Raw genomic sequence first — 16,586 nt, forward strand, 5'->3', positions numbered from 1 at the left:
TTTACATTTTATCAAACTTTAATCTCTTATAATAATAGTGGAAGCCAAAGTAGTTCAATCTCAGTAAAAAATCAAGATGTTAAAAATATAAATCATGAAGAATATAAAACAAGTCTAATCCTTCATGGAAATAAAGCATATTTTTACGATAATATCATGATGGCAAATATTTTCTCCATAAACTAATGCTTGCATCTGTAAGATGATTATTAACAAGTCAGTGACATAAAAATAAAAATGAAAACATCAGAATAGTTAATCTGTTTCAATTTAATGTCATGTGACAGTTACATTTAAAATTTTAGTTCACGTTCAAAGAGCGAGAGTAACAAAAGACAAGTCCAGCCCAGTAGCAAACCGAGGTTCTGCAGGAAGAACATGACAAACGGCCGGTTGGTCTTCACTCGATTCATCTCTGGAAGCTAGTGACAGAGGGAAGATAGGAGGTTAAACAAAAGAAAAAAAAAAAAAAAGCACAAGCAGTTTGACCAAACCCAGGAATTAGCATTGCATGGCTATAGTTTTTTTTATTGGTGCCTAATACAGTGTAAGGACTCAGTAAGAATTGTATTGTTTTCTCACTACCTTTTGAACACTCATCAAGAGAGAAAAGCTGCTGTTTAGGGTTTAGCTAAACCAAAGTTAACCATCATTCAATTCAATTCAATTCAATTCAATTCAATTCAATTCAATTCAATTCAATTCAATTCAATTCAATTCAATTCAATTCAATTCAATTCAATTCAATTCAATTTAATTTAATTTAATTTAATTTAATTTAATTTAATTTAATTTAATTTAATTTAATTTAATTTAATTCAATTCAATTCAATTCAATTCAATTCAGTTTATTTATATAGCGCCAATTCACAACACATGTCGTCTCAAGGCACTTCACAACAATCAGGTACATACATTCCAATTAATCCTAATCATTGAACAGTGCAGTCAGATTCAGTTATTTATTCAAATTGGATAAAAAGTTTTTCTGTCTAAGGAAACCCAGCAGATTACATCCAGTCAGTGACTTGTAGCATTCACTCCTCCTGGATGAACATGTAGAGACAGTGGACAGTCACTGGCGTTGACTTTGCAGCAATCCCTCATACTGAGCATGCATGTAGCGACAGTGGAGAGGAAAAACTCCCTTTTAACAGGAAGAAACCTCCAGCAGAACCAGGCTCAGTGTGAGCGGCCATCTGCCACGACCGACTGGGGGTCTGAGAGAACAGAGCAGAGACACAAAGAAAACAAAGAAGCACTGATCCAGGAGTCCTTTCTATGGGAAGGAATAGTAAATGTTAATGGATGTAGCTCCTTTAGTCGTTTCACCTAGAAAGGAAGAACAGATAAACTCTGAGCCAGTTTTCAAGGTTAGAGTCTGAAAGAGAACACATAGAGTTAGTCACAGTAAAACCTCAGTCAATTGCCATGTCTAGGAGAGAGAAAGGGTTAAACACTGAAAGACAGGGCCATGTGGATCATCGGTAGAGGGTGAGCATTAAGTTGTTGCCAGCAGGAGCTTGAACGTTGCCCCTCTTCAGAAAGGTGTCACAGGTAGACACAGAGTCAGGCCAGGTGTAGCTTCTAGGAAGAGAAAAGAGAGAACAAAGTTAAAAGTTGAAATAACAGCAAATAATGCAAAATTGGAGAGTAGTGTGAGAATGTAGCGAAGAGGGTGAAACTGGTCATTATGTCCTCCAGCAGCTTAAGCCTATAGCAGCATAACAACAGAGATAGCTCAGGATAACCTAAGCCACTCTAACTATAAGCTTTATCAAAAAGGAAAGTTTTAAGCCTAGCCTTAAAAGTGGACAGGGTGTCTGCCTCATGGACTAAAACTGGGAGCTGGTTCCACAGGAGAGGAGCCTGATAACTAAAAGATCTGCCTCCTTTTCTACTTCTAGAGACTCTAGGAACCACCAGTAAACCTGCAGTCTGAGAACGAAGTGCTCTGTTAGGAACGTATGGAACAATCAGATCTCTGATGTATGATGGAGCTAGATCATTAAGGGCTTTATATGTGAGGAGGAGCACGTGACCATATGCAGAGGCTATAGTCCTCGAACCGGCTGTCCCGGGTCCGAGTTCCGGGCCCAATGACATTTACCGGATGTCTCCCCCCCTCTCTACCCCTTTCCTGTCTACCTACTGTCAAAAAATACAAAAGAAAGGCCACTAGTGCCAAAAAACATATCTTCAAAAAAAACAAACAAAATGATGATTTATCATTTACATGAACAAACTGGAATCTGTCAGACAAATAAGATTTAAAACAGCCTAGCGCTGTTCCCCTGATCCCTACAGCATATTCCAGCCTTTCTAAGAGAATATTATGATTGACTGTATCAAATGCAGCACTGAGGTCTAACAGAACCAGTACAGACACAAGTCCATTATCTGAGGCCATAAGAATATCATTAGTGACTTTCAGCAGAGCTGTTTCAGTGCTATGATGAGCTCTGAAGCCTGACTGAAACTCTTCAAACAGGTCATTGCAATATAAATGATCACACATTTGATTAGCAACTATTTTCTCAAGAATTGTAGATAAGAATGGAAGATTGGATAAAGGTGTGTAATTTTTCAAGTCATCTCAATCAAGCGAAGGTTTCTTAAGTAAAGGTTTAATTACAGCTACCTTAAAAGCCTGTGGTACATATCCATTTACTAAGGATAGATTAATCATATCTTAAATGGGGCTGGCAATCAGAGGGAACACTTCCTTGAATAATTTGGTTGGGTTTGGGTCTAACATACAAGTTGAAGGTTTAGATGAAGCTAATATTTCTGATAACTCAGGAAGCTCCACAGGATCAAAACAGTCCAAACACAGATCAGGTTCTACAGTTACTTCCAATATTGTCTCACTTGCTGAGGATGAGGTAATCATCTTCGGTAGTATGTCAAAGATTTTATTTTTAATAGAATCAATTTTATTTAAGAAGAATCCCATAGTCATGACTGCTGAGAGCTAAGGGAATGGATGGCTCAACAGAGCTATGACTGTAAGTTTAGCAACTGTACTAAAGAAAAACCTAGGATTATTCTTGTTCTCTTCGATTAATGATGAGAAATAAGCTGTTCTGGCTTGGTGAAGTGTCTTTTTATACAACAGTAGGCTATTTTTCCAGATTAAGTAGGAATCCTCTAGGTATGTAGAGCGCCATTTTCTCTCCAATTTTCTAACATTGTGCTTTAAAGTACGCAGCTCTGAATTAAACCAGGAAGCCAGGCTCCTATGAATAACTACCTTCTTTTTCAAGGGGGCTGCATTGTCTAATGCACCAAGCAATGATGAAGTAACACTATGAACAAGAGAATCAATTTGTGAAGGGGAAGAAACAAAATTATTGCCCTCCACTGTGTTTTTCTGTGAAAATTAGGAAATTAAAAGTGGAACAGATTCTTTAAAGGTTGTTGCAGCATTTTCTGATAATGATCTACTACAATGAAATTTTCTTTCAGGTGTGGAGTACTCGGTTAAATTAAATTCAAAGGTTATTAAGAAATGGTCAGACAGGACAGGGTTATGAGAAAATATTGTTATTTCTTTACACCCAATGCCATATGTCAGCACAAGGTCCAGAGAATGAAGACAAAGGTGGGTAGGTTTGTTAATGTTTTGGGCAAAGCCAATTGAGTCTAAGATAGCATTAAATGCTATATTTAAGGTATCACTTTCAGTGTCAACATGAATGTTAAAATCCCCCACTATAATAACCTTATCTGTATTTAACACTAAATCAGATAAAAGGTCTGAAAACTGACCTAAAAATTGAGAGTAAGGGCCTGGTGGACGGTACAAAACAACAAACAGAGGTGGTTTTAGTACTTTGCAATTTGGATTAGGAAAACTAAGGATGAAATATTCAAAAGAGTTGTAGCTATTGATTGGTCTGGGACTAGTCAATAAATCGGACTAAAAGATGGTTGCTACTCCTCCTCGCCCAGTATTTTGAGGAATGTGAAAATGTAAATAATTAGTAGGAGTTGTCTCATTTATAGTAACATAATCCTCTTGCTGCAGCCAGGTTTCTGTGAGGCAAAATAAATCAATCTGATTGTCACAAATCAGGTCACTAACGAGCAATGTCTTTGAAGAGAGAGATCTTATGTTCAGTAAACCACATTTAATTGTTTTATTTTTCTTTTTGGTCTGAGTTGTGTTCATTTTTTATGAGATTTTCCTGATTTCCTCATTTTAGATAAATTTTCAATCTATTCAATTTTGGCCGTGGGTGATACACTGTCTTAATAGGGTAATGTGTGGGTAGCAGTACAGAAGCTGCAGAGAGGAGTGTTAAACTACGACCCTGCTTCCTGGTCTGAACCCTGGGTTGTCAGAGGTTTGGAGAGCTAATAAATTCGTCCAGATTCCTAGAAAGAAGAGCTGCTCCATCCAAAGTGGGATGGATGCCGTCTCATCATCTCAGACTGCTTCTAGTCTTCATACAGCCAAACTGCAATATGACATGGATACAGAAATAACCGAACACTAGCCTAATGTTGCCAACAGAGGGCAGCATTAGTGGAAGTATCAGCAGAATCCTGCAACGATTTTTTCTGTTAGACTTGAGTATTTTAACACATGTATGATTGCAGCGGTACATGTTTAACCACAACAATGAAGAACAATGAGCTGACTGAGCAGCTAACTGTATGGTCAACTTAGATTGGTATGTTGTATCATTTGTTGTAATTTTGGTTATTACATGGTATGACATTAACCTTTTGAAAGTGTCTAGCAGAAAATAAAATATTCTTTGGTGACTTTATGTTTTCAGACTTCATAATTGTTTTAATTGTTAATTTTCTATCAGTGCATGCTCATATAAACAAACAGCAAGGGGTTGTATCAGGGGTGGTATTTGCAGCATACTTCTAAATTCTGTCCTCTGGAACTACAACATGTTTTGAGAAAGATAATTGTACTTTGTCATTTATCATGAGATTGAATTATGCAATTGTAAACAGATTTAAAGGATATAATATAGGTCTTAACCATTGCATTTTAGAATACAGCAGTACTTTTTCTTTGTTTTGCAGGCTCTAAAGCAACTTGCCACTATCTCAATTCTTGCTTAATGTTTGTTCTCAGCATATCACTACGGATTGTTTACACCTGCAAACTGGATGTTTTTTTATGAGTAACATGGACATGTGGAGCATTTCTGAACTAAAACTGAATTTGACAGTTGAAGCAGCAGCACACAATTGTTGCAAATTTCCAACAAAAAACCAAAAAGCAAGCAAACAAAAAAACTTTAATCAGCTAAAAAAAAAGCAATCTTTCCATACATTGCATAGCAGTAGCAAAGCAGGTTTTGTCCTCCTGCAATGTCAATTGGTTTGTATGAGTGTTTCGTATGAGTACTTTATCCAAACTATTATTTGTTCATTTTATTTGATCCTTTTCCATTATATTTGTGCTGTAGATTTTGTACACCTCATTACGAGGTACTGTTTTTAACACCAGACCTAGTATGCTTATATTTTTTTCTTGGGATCTGACAGATGTAGGAAACTCTTGCTTCATAGAAAAGTGCCTTACCATTTCTGCCAGGGACAAATAGAGAAATATCCCAGCCATCACAGAGAAGATCCACTGCTGTACATCTATGTCTGAAGAGACAAAAAGTCCGATGTAAAGGCCCATGAAAGCTGTTAGAGCGCTGAGGAAGTTCATCAGAACTGCAGTCTTCACTGAAAGCCCAGAGCTGAGTAACACCGCAAAGTCCCCTTAAAGTCAGAAATGTGGTCACTTAAGCGTATTGTTTTCTGTTTTCTAGCCTCAGTGGATAAATAAAAATAATGATCTCTCACCCATCTCGTGTGGGATCTCGTGGCACAGAATGGCCACAGTGGTTGCCATGCCGGTCTCGACTGATGAAGAGAAAGCTGCTCCGACAACTAGGCCATCGGCAAAGTTATGAAGACTGTCTCCCATAATTACCATCACAGCCAGCAGAGGAACCACTTGTCCTGGAAACACAAAGAGAGTCTTCGTAATTGAAACTTGTCTTCAGATGGCTCCTCTGTTGTGCCAGATTACTAATTACACAGTACAGGATTGTTGGACTGATTTCAAATTACTTGTTTTGCTTACTCTGACGAGGAGTGCTTCCCGTGTTTGTATGTACAGGAGACACTTCTGGGCCCTCTACATCTTCTACTGAGCCCTGCAAAAATGGAGACAAATATTACAGGCTCTGAAACCTTTTTTGACTTCTCACCGTTTGAGTTGCTGCACTATGGGCCGTCAGCTTTTTTTTTTTTTCTAAACAGCTACATACAATCACAATTTAAAAGCTTTTGTATGAGGTAAAACCCCCCGTTTTTTATTGTATAATACTAAGTGCTAATATTTCCCTGTCAAAAATAAAACAAACAATAAAAGAAGAGACTCATTTATATATTTTGAGAGCTAGTCATTTACCTTGTTCAGTATTTTTGTAATTTTGCAGTTTCCGCTTGCTCATTTTTTGTAATGATCTCATAGTCCACTGTCAGGGAAGTGGTTATTTGTCTTCAATAAATCCCTTATTATTTTTGATTTGATCAGGGGACATGATCTCTCATATTTTGGTGTAAACTGGCCTAAATAATATCAATTGAGAAAGTTTTATATTAAATAAGTGAGATTTATACATTGTTATTTTTATTGATCTCAATAATTTATCACACCACAATAACTACTAAGAGAAATAAGCTGATATTCAATGCACAACTCCACAGGTACATATATATAATGGAGGTAAATTAGCAAAAAATGGCAATGCATGCGTACCAAATCAGGGTTAAAAAATGTAACCAAGCACCTTTATCTTTCACACACTAGTTCATGTAATCTTAGTTTACAATTTTCTTATATGATCATTTCAAAATATTGAAAACCTCCTACACTTTTAATTGACTCCTCACACATTGCTGACAGGTCAAATTACCCCCCTCCCCCCATAAAAGAAAGGTAAATGGGATATTTAGTTATAAATGTTTAGCAGCAGCAGATCCCTGTCAAACAAAATAGCCACAGGAGGTGACTTTTGGTAATAGGTTAGAACTTTGGCTGTGGGGTTCCCTTTACATTACAAGGTGTCAACGTTTTCCCAAAGTAGATACCTTTCTTGCTGTCTTCATTTAGAATAAAAACAGGTCACCTAGACTGAGGCTAAAAAGCTTGTTTTAGAAAGGACCGAGACCAGACCAATGATCCACCAGTCTCAAAAATGTTATAGCAGTTTCTGCAAATGCTTATGGTCACCTTTTAAACTGTCATTGCCTTTGTATCAGACGATTAATTTTATGGTGGTCAACAAGTATTTACCAGGAAGCAATCTTCCTGTGTGAAACACATACTGAGAATGGAACATGTGAAATGTTCCCAGTCAAAGTAACTGCCTGATATGAAGGCATGCAGTGTAAAAATCAATAAAACTGCATTTACTTAAATCACTATACGTTTTTGCTTTTCAAACAGTTACTTTGAATGGAAACATGTTCTGTTGTCAGTATGTGTTTCATACATGATGATCTTTTGGTGGTGCACCAATAGACAGCAAACAACAAACTAAATATACCAAGTGGTCAACAAGTTCTTATTGTGACATGTACCTGCAAAATAATCTTTTATCTCATTTAATGGTATTACATTTGACTAGGGCCTCGCTACATTTGATAAGCTTTCCAACTAACAGCTCACCACTTGAGGACAAAAACAAATCAGACTGTACCTCTGCCAGTGTTTCCAAGCATTGATCCCATCCTGACTCAGCTATACATGTGGAGTATCAGCTTTCAGAACAGAATAGACATTACTAATAAACACAGTTCTCTTTTTTCATTTGACTGAAGTCGGAGTTTCCAAAATTACCCACAGTCATCTGATTGTGGAAGATGTACCAAAACTACATATTGTCTTGGAAAAAAGGGTATCTGTGGAGTAAATATATTGATTTTCTCTAAATATATTTGCTTGTTTTCTTTTGGACTTCTGTCTGTCCAAAAATATTTTCAAGTAGGCATTCAAAGATATCTCTTCAATTCAATACAAGTTTTCTGGAAAATGTAATGTAATTGTCCATCATACTATTTGCCAAGTATCTTTAATCCCTCCCACACTGCACCGCATCTACTATTATATGACAGCAGAGGAGGAAGGATTGAAGAGAAATTCAGTAGAACGACGATTTTTAATATGAATTTGTTTCTTTTATTTGCAACTTTTTTAGTATAATTTTTGTTGGGACCCACAGCCATGAGTTACAATGCGGTACGGACTTTTCTGGAACTTTCAAAATAAATTGCATTAAGCTACTTCCGGCATAACTTAGGAATTGGGGGTAACAGCGAACTTCCCATTAAGCCACTGTCCACATAAAACCCCCACTTCCCCCAAAAGTCTTTCTCTACCATCCGGACTCTGTGCGAGGCTGGCCCGTGAGACAGCGCGCTAATGTCTCTTTGCTGGCAAACAGACATAAACTCTTCAAACTGGACCCAAGGGTATCATAAGATCAGGCGATCATATGCAAAGTTAAGTACAAGTGAATCACTGCTTGTGTACCCGGTGATTTCATTCATAAAGAAGGGAAATTAAGGTATAAGCATTGCTTTACTTTGTCTCTGAGGCCTGCAGAAGCAAACTGTGCTCCAGAGAATCCCCTGCAGAGACGCTGTCTCTACAAGCCGAGTCTGAGAGGACAACAACAGGAGCCACATCCAGTGGCAGCGTGCAGTTGGTTGGCGGACAGAACGAGTCATCTTTCATCCACAGGTATGGAGGTTAGCTGGAAGCTAACCCTTTGTTCACAGAGCTTTCTTCAAACTTCTTCGTCGCCCGGACAACTCCTCCTCAGCATGGCTCAGAGGTTAGGTTTGGGCAGAATAATAGAGAAGGATTTAGATTGAAATGATCTAAACGTTTTTCATTTTATGAAGTTTTGTTTTGTTTGTGTGTTTTTAAAGTTAAGACAAACTTTATTTAAAGGGTGATTTTAAACACAGAAGATTGATCATAACGTGCCGTCCGCGCTTATGCATTTGAACCCTTTTATTAATGGTATTTTAAAGGTGTGTGTTTGATTCTGGTGCTCAGCTATCAGCTTCCTTTGTTAGCTTTCACTGCTAACAAGCTAAGAACACGTGCTTGCCTGCTAGGGAACATTTAACAGAAATGTTGTTAGATTTCAATCCAGTAAATAATGTGTCCCTAAACATTATTTTACTAAATCTGATAACTAAGTAAACACCATTAAGCCCAATTTCTCCAGAAAGATTTGGCTCTTTTCCAAAATATTCCCTTAATAATATTTCTTTAAATATTATTTTAATAAATAAAGGCAGCTAATGAGACACCGTTGAGAATTAGTCATCCAGAAGGTTGGTTTATTCAGCAGATCATTCTTAAAACATTATTTTATTAAAATAATATTTTATCTGATCTTGCATTGTGAATGGTTGTCTAAGTTGGTTCCAAGACTAACTTAACTTCATTTCCAGATTCTTCAAGATAATCCTTGGTTCTCAAACATAAATATTACATATTGCATCACTCTTTCGATCATGGTTTTCAATCATCTTAAATCAACTTGTTTATATTGTACATAGCCCATTAGTCTTCGTTATTCTTTAATTCTGCTTGGTACTTTAGTTGGATTGTTTTAGCATAGTAAAGAGTTTGTTGATTGAAATATGTTTGACTTGAGTATTTTTGTTAATAAATTCTTGTATTTTAAGAAATTGTGTGAATTTATTCCATATATGTGCAGAGTTTTTGCTGTTCAATAATGTCAGAGCTCGTCTCACAACTTTCTATTTTGTCCTAATACCATTGCCTTAATGGGCTGGTATTCACAGGACAACCCTTAACAGACCGAAATATTATTTTATAAAATATTAAAATATGAATATTAAACATTAAATAATATTCTCAGATTCATATTCACAACATCTTCCAAGAGTTGCTTTGTCATTAGTTTCATCTCCTGTTCTATCAAAGTGTAAAAAATGGGGATATGACAGGAATGCAGGTTTTCTGCCAAGAATCCTTAAACAACCCATCAGTTCAGTCAGGGCTGAGATGAGACTCACCAACTGGATGGTGGAAATGGATTTGCTCCTTTGAGACTGACCATTACAGTTCAGGTCCAGGGTAAGGTCACTGCAGTGACCCTGCAGACAAAATAACATCAGGCGACCATTGTTACTCAGTGTGCAAAGTCATGACAAAAGTGTTTGCTTTTGCAACATTCTCACAGTTTATTGGAAAGAAATCACTCAGCACTTTAGTCTCTTTCCTGTGATATATGATAATCTATGGTTTAGAAATCTGTCTCAGTGTCAGTAAACCTGAAAAGGCTACAGAAAATAAAACCCTTACATGGCCATGAGAAGGGACTAAAAAGGAAAATATTCTTTCAATGAGAAAAAAGCCGTATATCCCAGCAATCAGGCCCAGGATCTTCCACAGATAGTCCTTGTCCTCATTATAAAGCTTGTCATCATGGCTGTGACTGCTGTCATGTAGGCCAAGAATCTGCACAGGACATGGAAAGAAACATATTAAATCCAAAAGTAAGAGATGTTTGGTTACTTGGGAACCCTTAACACTGGATTAGGACTATTCTACAGACTCCTCAATCTCAACATACCACTTGAGCAATGCTGAATGTAGAAATGCTCCTCTTAGTTAAAAGGCAAGCATGACCTTACTGCATTCTCAGTACTCAGCGCAAAGTATTTTTTTCCTGTTATCTTAACCATCCCACCATTTTGTTACCATCACATTTATACCTGGATGTTTCGCCACAATCTCCAGAATTGTATCTATGAATATGGGACTTTCTGTACCTCCACAGTCAGTTTCAGCATTTCTTTGGAGAAAGAAACACTGTTAGTATTTTCCTCAGCTTATACGTTACATGAGGGAAACCCAGGGAACCCTGGGTTCATTTAGAACTCATAATGAACCCTTACAATCTCCCTACAGAGGTTTTGTGCATCTCAAAACAGTTGGGAAGCTCTCACACTTTATTGTGAATAATGCGTATTGCATTGCTTTCCTAATGTATCACATAAGACCCCTCCAAGACACTGCAAACCTTATCCATGTTCTGTGGTTATTTCTTTTTTTTTTCGTGGTGCAGCTACAGTCTGGTGTGCAGGGGTCCTTCCAATGTGGTTGGAGTCTCTTACCTGTGGAATAAGATGCAGGAGAGCATCACCTGAGAGGGTTCCCACTGCCAGGCCCACAAACAGCTGCAGGATGAGTGCATAGGTCTCCTGACATGAATTGAAAAATACCAGACAGATCCCAAACATGGAGCCAATTGTGATGATCAGGACAGCAAGTGTGCTGTAGCCATACTCTACAGGAAGAGGAAAACTTAGAGTTGATAATTAATTTCATCTGTCTAGATCATAGGTATAAAATATTAAGAAAACATAATACAACATTTTGCATAGTTATATAGAGATACACAAAGCAGAATTGTGTGGCTAATTTCCACTCCACTCTAAAGCTTTGACCTTTTGACTTTTAAGCCCTTCCGAATCATCTGGAATAACTATAGTACAACATGATATAAGAGCAGCTTTCAGTAAATGCATTATTTAAATTAGGAGCAGAGGTGATGTCACGCTGTGTGTGTTACATGACTGTCAGTTAACTTTGCTGTTCTTTGTTCACCACTCTTGTTATTTGCTATAAGTTTTGCTCTCTTGTAACCTAAATGAACCATAGACATGTCTTGATGTTGCATTACATATATAGTAGCTTCCCATGTCTCTGTGCTTTTCTGACTTTATTTGGACACTTCACGGACAAACAGATAACACTGGGTTTTCTGTCAGTAACAACTTCTATAACGTAGAGTAGTGTTGTCAGTGTTACCTGGTAGCATTAGTATGATGTATTCACTGACTGGAAAATTATCAGATTTTTGAGGGTCCAACCAGCCAGTCACCGGTCAGGGCCAATCAAGCTAAAGATTCCAATCACCAGCCAATTTCTTCAGTGCATCTCTTCAATTACAGCCTTTATTTATAAATTGAAATTAATATTGAATTTACCAAAAATAGTAAAGGCCTTATCAATTATATTGACATTATTAATTTATCAGTAGCAAAGATATTTATTGCCAATTAAATTCAATGTAGAATAAATCTAATGGAGGAAAATAAGCCCAGCTGTCAAATATTCAGAAACCACCTTATGAAAGTTCATAGTTTTTCAACAAACATACAAGTTAAAACATGTAATTTAAAAGGGTGGTGGTATGTATGGAGAAAAATAACCGTTAGATGATTGGCTTACTCTCAATACTAGTAGGAACCGACCCTCTTGCCTTTTGCTGCAGTGGCCCACAGGCATTGCCTAGCAGTTGCTGGATGATGGCAGGACAAATTTGTCTGAATTGCTCCTTGGTAATGGGTAAATCAGGGTCCAAAGAAAAAATGTCCACCATCTGACTGGCTGATATGCACACCTGATTAGAGAAAAAGGGAAAAACAACAGAAGGAGTTGATAACCTTTAAAATCGATTTTCACTGTACCTGGAAATTCTTTTAAGTTTTCTTGTCATAATTCTAAGAATGCATTGTTATTGTGCTTCACCTGCACCCAGTCTCCATCAGTATCGTGGCTAAAGTTTTTCAGCAAATATGAACTTCCTTTGATGATCCACTTCCTGTTGTAAGAGTACAGTGCTGTTTTGTCATGTCCAACTCCTAACTGATGAAGTAGCTCCTCCAGGTCTAGGAAGAGATATTGGTTCATACTTGTCAGTGTTGGGCATCAGGAGAGACAGAGGAAAAAAATGTGTTGCTTCTCCAAAGTAAAGAGTAGTAAAGAGTTTTATCAACAAGTACTATTTGGGGGTGATCTTTGTATTTGACAGCATGAAGGAGATCCATGTCACAAATCTCAAATGTCTTTATTATTTCTTATGAATTAAAACTTCATAATAAAACCAATTTGTTTTATTCTTGCCCAGAAGAAATAACTGAGATAATGATTTGAGTTAGATGTTACATGGGAGGGTCGCTAAACCTGTCACATCTTGACTTCAAGTAACAAGGGAATTTGAAGAAGTTCTCACCAGGTACTCCGGCTTCCTGCCACAATCCAGAAACATGACTACTAGGTAAATTGGTCTCTCTAAATTGCCCTTAGGTGTGAATGAGTGTGTGCATGGTTGTTTGTCCTGTTTGTCTATGTGTTGCCCTGTAATGGACTGGTGACCTGTCTAAGGTGTATCTTGCTTCTCGTTCATAGACTGCTGGAGACAGGCACCAGCTCCCCTGTGACCCACTATAGAATAAGCGGCATAGAAGATGAATGAATGAATGTACTATAGAACCATGTTAATAAATGAATGAATAAAAAAACATTGAAGCCATAGAACACATGTCTCTGCAAAATGTTGGTTATGACTTTAACTTAGCAGCATGTCCTATAGACCAGGGGTTCCCAAACTTTTCAACAACACCAAAATTACAGTGCCAGAGACTGGTTAACCCCCCAAAATACATAGAATCTTTTAAACTCTATATTTATTTATAAAATATAGAGTGTACTAATTATATGTATTTTTAAATAATTGTTTTTAATTACATTTAATAATTTAATGGGACATGTCATGTTACATTTCTTTATTTCATTGTACATTTATTTATTTCATGACAAATTAATTTATTTAATTTTTCTTGTTTGGACCTCCACACTCCTCAGTAGTCAAATCATGATGATTATGAAAATCCCATGACCCCCCAAGGGGTCTTGACCCCTACTTTGGTAACCCCTCCTATATACTCATAATATATAGAAAGTTGACTTAAAAATGTCAACTTTCTTTTAACTGAATGTTAAAAACCTATGTGTTTTTACTTACCTATAATCTGCAGGTTATTTGAACAATTTAGAGACTCAAATATGTAATCTGTAAAGAAGTCTGGGGGTGGGAGATTCCTTGGTGTAAAGCAGTGTCCCTGCAGGATGTGACTGATTATAGCTGCCGCTACATTGGGCACCTCTGCCACGCTTGCACCAGGATTTTCATCTACCTCCACCTCTTTGAGAAGACGAGCTGAATGAATACACTGAAATCAAAAAGAAATTATTTATATAGACCTTTGCACCTGTTCTGATAAGATACATCTCCCTAGAAAGAAAGGGATATTTACTTGCAAATCAGGCATCTCCTTGTTGCGGGGAGGGTAGTGCTGGTTAATGATCCGCAGAATACTCTCTGTCTCTCTGTATGACAGGAACTGATTGTTTTCATTTGGATTCAGGCTCGTGAAGTGCAGCAGATAGAACTGTAAGTTCCCAGATGAGGACGAAAGAGCTAATGGAGAGCCAATATTTAGGACACATAGATCCTTCAAGTTAATTATGTAATATAGCAGAACAGTTGAGATCTTATGGTAATCTTCTTCAGTAAGATTAATGTTGTCATTGTCAAGCACTGAGAGGGCTATGCTCGGTGTCAGGCACTGCAAGAAGAAGAACAAGAAAGATGTAACCCATCAGGCTTTGAAGTTTCTCAAAATTTACCAGAATAAAAGGATCAACTTGATAAGTTTGATAAGAAGAAAATACCAAAGATCAGTTTGACCCACTAACAATCTTAACAATCAAATCTGAAGAGGAATTTCCTTTTTTAAATTCTTAATCTTGCTTTTTAAGGCACAAAGAGCACATGATCCTGTTGACAGCCCACCTGAACAAATATGCACTACTTCTAAATCCATTTTATTAGGTCAAACCAAGCAATGTCTAAAGCCACTCTGCATGAAAGGCCTATAGTGGTCAAGTGCTTCAGCCTCAGCACTGTTTTACTTCTCACATGGCAGTGTTCGCTCCATCATCTGAAATAGAAAGAGTATGTCTTTCTATCCAACTCATGGCTGTTTAGCTAAAGTGACAGGGTGGCCAAGGAGAGCATTAATCAGTGAATCACCATGGTAACTCTGGAGGACCCGCAGAGATCTACAGCTCAGGATGAGATTCACCTTTTAGCAGGACAGTGACCCTAAACTTATACCCTGAGCTACAATGTAATGGTTTAGATCAGGCATCAGGAACATACAGCCATAGAACCCTTTTAGTTGGTTGACCATGCAATTAAAAACAAATACAATTATTAAAAACTAAGAGGGAGAACTTATGACAACCAATAGGGTATCTGTGTTGTCAAGGTCAGTGAACACAACAAGAGCATTCAGAAGTCAGCACAATCCAAGTTAAATTGATGGGTTTTGATCATGACGTCTAAAAAAAAAAAAGGGAAAATGGACACTGAAACCCGTATTTTAAAAAATTGACAAGCAATTTATCTTTTGCTGCAAAGTGAAGTTTGTGACAAGCTCTAGCAGCAATGAAGATGTCCTATCTGGAGTGGCACTACAGACCTAAGCGTGCTAACGAGAGGTACTGTGCTGCATTGAAATTTGGATGTGAAACAATCAGTATATACAAAACCACTTACTGACAGAAAGAACTGTTTTACTGTGACTGAATTAGCAAAAAACCCATGAATCACGCAGAGGGAGAATTTTTAAAGGACTGCATGCTACTGCAGAGCTGCTTGCTCAGAGCTGAATAATTTACAAGCATCAGTTGGTTTAGGAGAACAGTTGCCAATTGGGTCCCTGATAAGTCAAATGACACCTGATCAAATTAGGTGAGTGGGATGAATGCATTCATATAGCTTTCAAAAGTGCATTAACCTTGCTTTCAAAATACTGAATTTGTTAATATATAAAAGAAAAGATGTTTTATTATTGAGTCCAAAAAGAAATATAAAACTGATAACAATTTCTACTAATCCACTGTATATATGTCTCATTTAATCAAATTATAATTTTTGGATCATAATGGTTTACAAATTGAGTGTGGGCCAAAGAAGACTTTCTAAAGATTGAAATGGGAAAACGTTTCCCACCCCTGGCATGTTTATGTGTTAAAATGGCACAGTCAATGTCCAGACCTAAGTCAATTTGAGAATATGACAGAGAACATCATTTTTATTCAGAGTAATGTACGTTTACTGAAATAGGACATGTATACAGTACTGGAAGTAACAGTATTTATCAAGTGTCTATCAAATACTGATAGATCCATGATAAGAACAAGCCTGGCCTTACTTTCTCACACATGTCCTGAGTGATGCCTGTCCTCTCTGCACAGTGCACATCATGGAGCAGTTTAGTGATCAGGAGACCAATTCTGTTCTTCTGGAGAGTAGGCTTCTCATCACTCTCCAAAGGAAGACCCAAAGTCCTGAGAGCCAGTTGCAGATAGTCCTGGTTGTGAACCTTACCTTCGGTGACTCTCCCCAGCTCACAAAGATGCAGCAGGAGCACCAAACATGGAGCTAAGCTCCTGAAGTGCATGTTCCCAGTAGCGCTAATAGCCTTCCTCAAGCCCTGAGGACTGGCAATAGGTCTAATCCAAGAAAATGATGGAAAATAAACATAGACAAGAAAATCAAGAGTAGAAAAAGTCAGGTTCAGCAGATGGAGAACAAGAGAGCTCAGCAGGCACCCTTGAGCCGAACCAGTCCTCACTGGTAGTTAGTGAA

The 16,586-nt window shown here is 37.5% G+C and overlaps 1 protein-coding gene across 2 annotated transcripts; it reads right to left on the minus strand.

Annotated features, from left to right (window-relative positions):
* LOC124858272 (zinc transporter ZIP12-like) lies at window positions 1–16,586 on the minus strand. Of its 2 annotated transcripts, none has more exons than XM_047350230.1 (12): window positions 16,150–16,586; window positions 14,185–14,496; window positions 13,893–14,100; window positions 12,617–12,756; window positions 12,317–12,488; window positions 11,197–11,369; window positions 10,382–10,537; window positions 10,093–10,173; window positions 6,110–6,182; window positions 5,827–5,985; window positions 5,555–5,625; window positions 1–422 (listed from the first exon to the last, which is right to left on the minus strand). In XM_047350230.1, exons 1-12 carry the CDS (start codon window positions 16,396–16,398, stop codon window positions 294–296), a joined length of 1,923 nt encoding a protein of 640 aa, XP_047206186.1. In that variant the 5' UTR covers window positions 16,399–16,586; the 3' UTR covers window positions 1–293. The 2 variants fall into 2 exon arrangements, with proteins under 2 accessions (XP_047206186.1, XP_047206185.1); XM_047350229.1 differs by having other exon boundaries at window positions 5,555–5,742.

The sequence above is a fragment of the Girardinichthys multiradiatus genome, chromosome 21, assembly GCF_021462225.1.
Source record: "Girardinichthys multiradiatus isolate DD_20200921_A chromosome 21, DD_fGirMul_XY1, whole genome shotgun sequence".
Classification (NCBI taxonomy): domain Eukaryota; kingdom Metazoa; phylum Chordata; class Actinopteri; order Cyprinodontiformes; family Goodeidae; genus Girardinichthys; species Girardinichthys multiradiatus.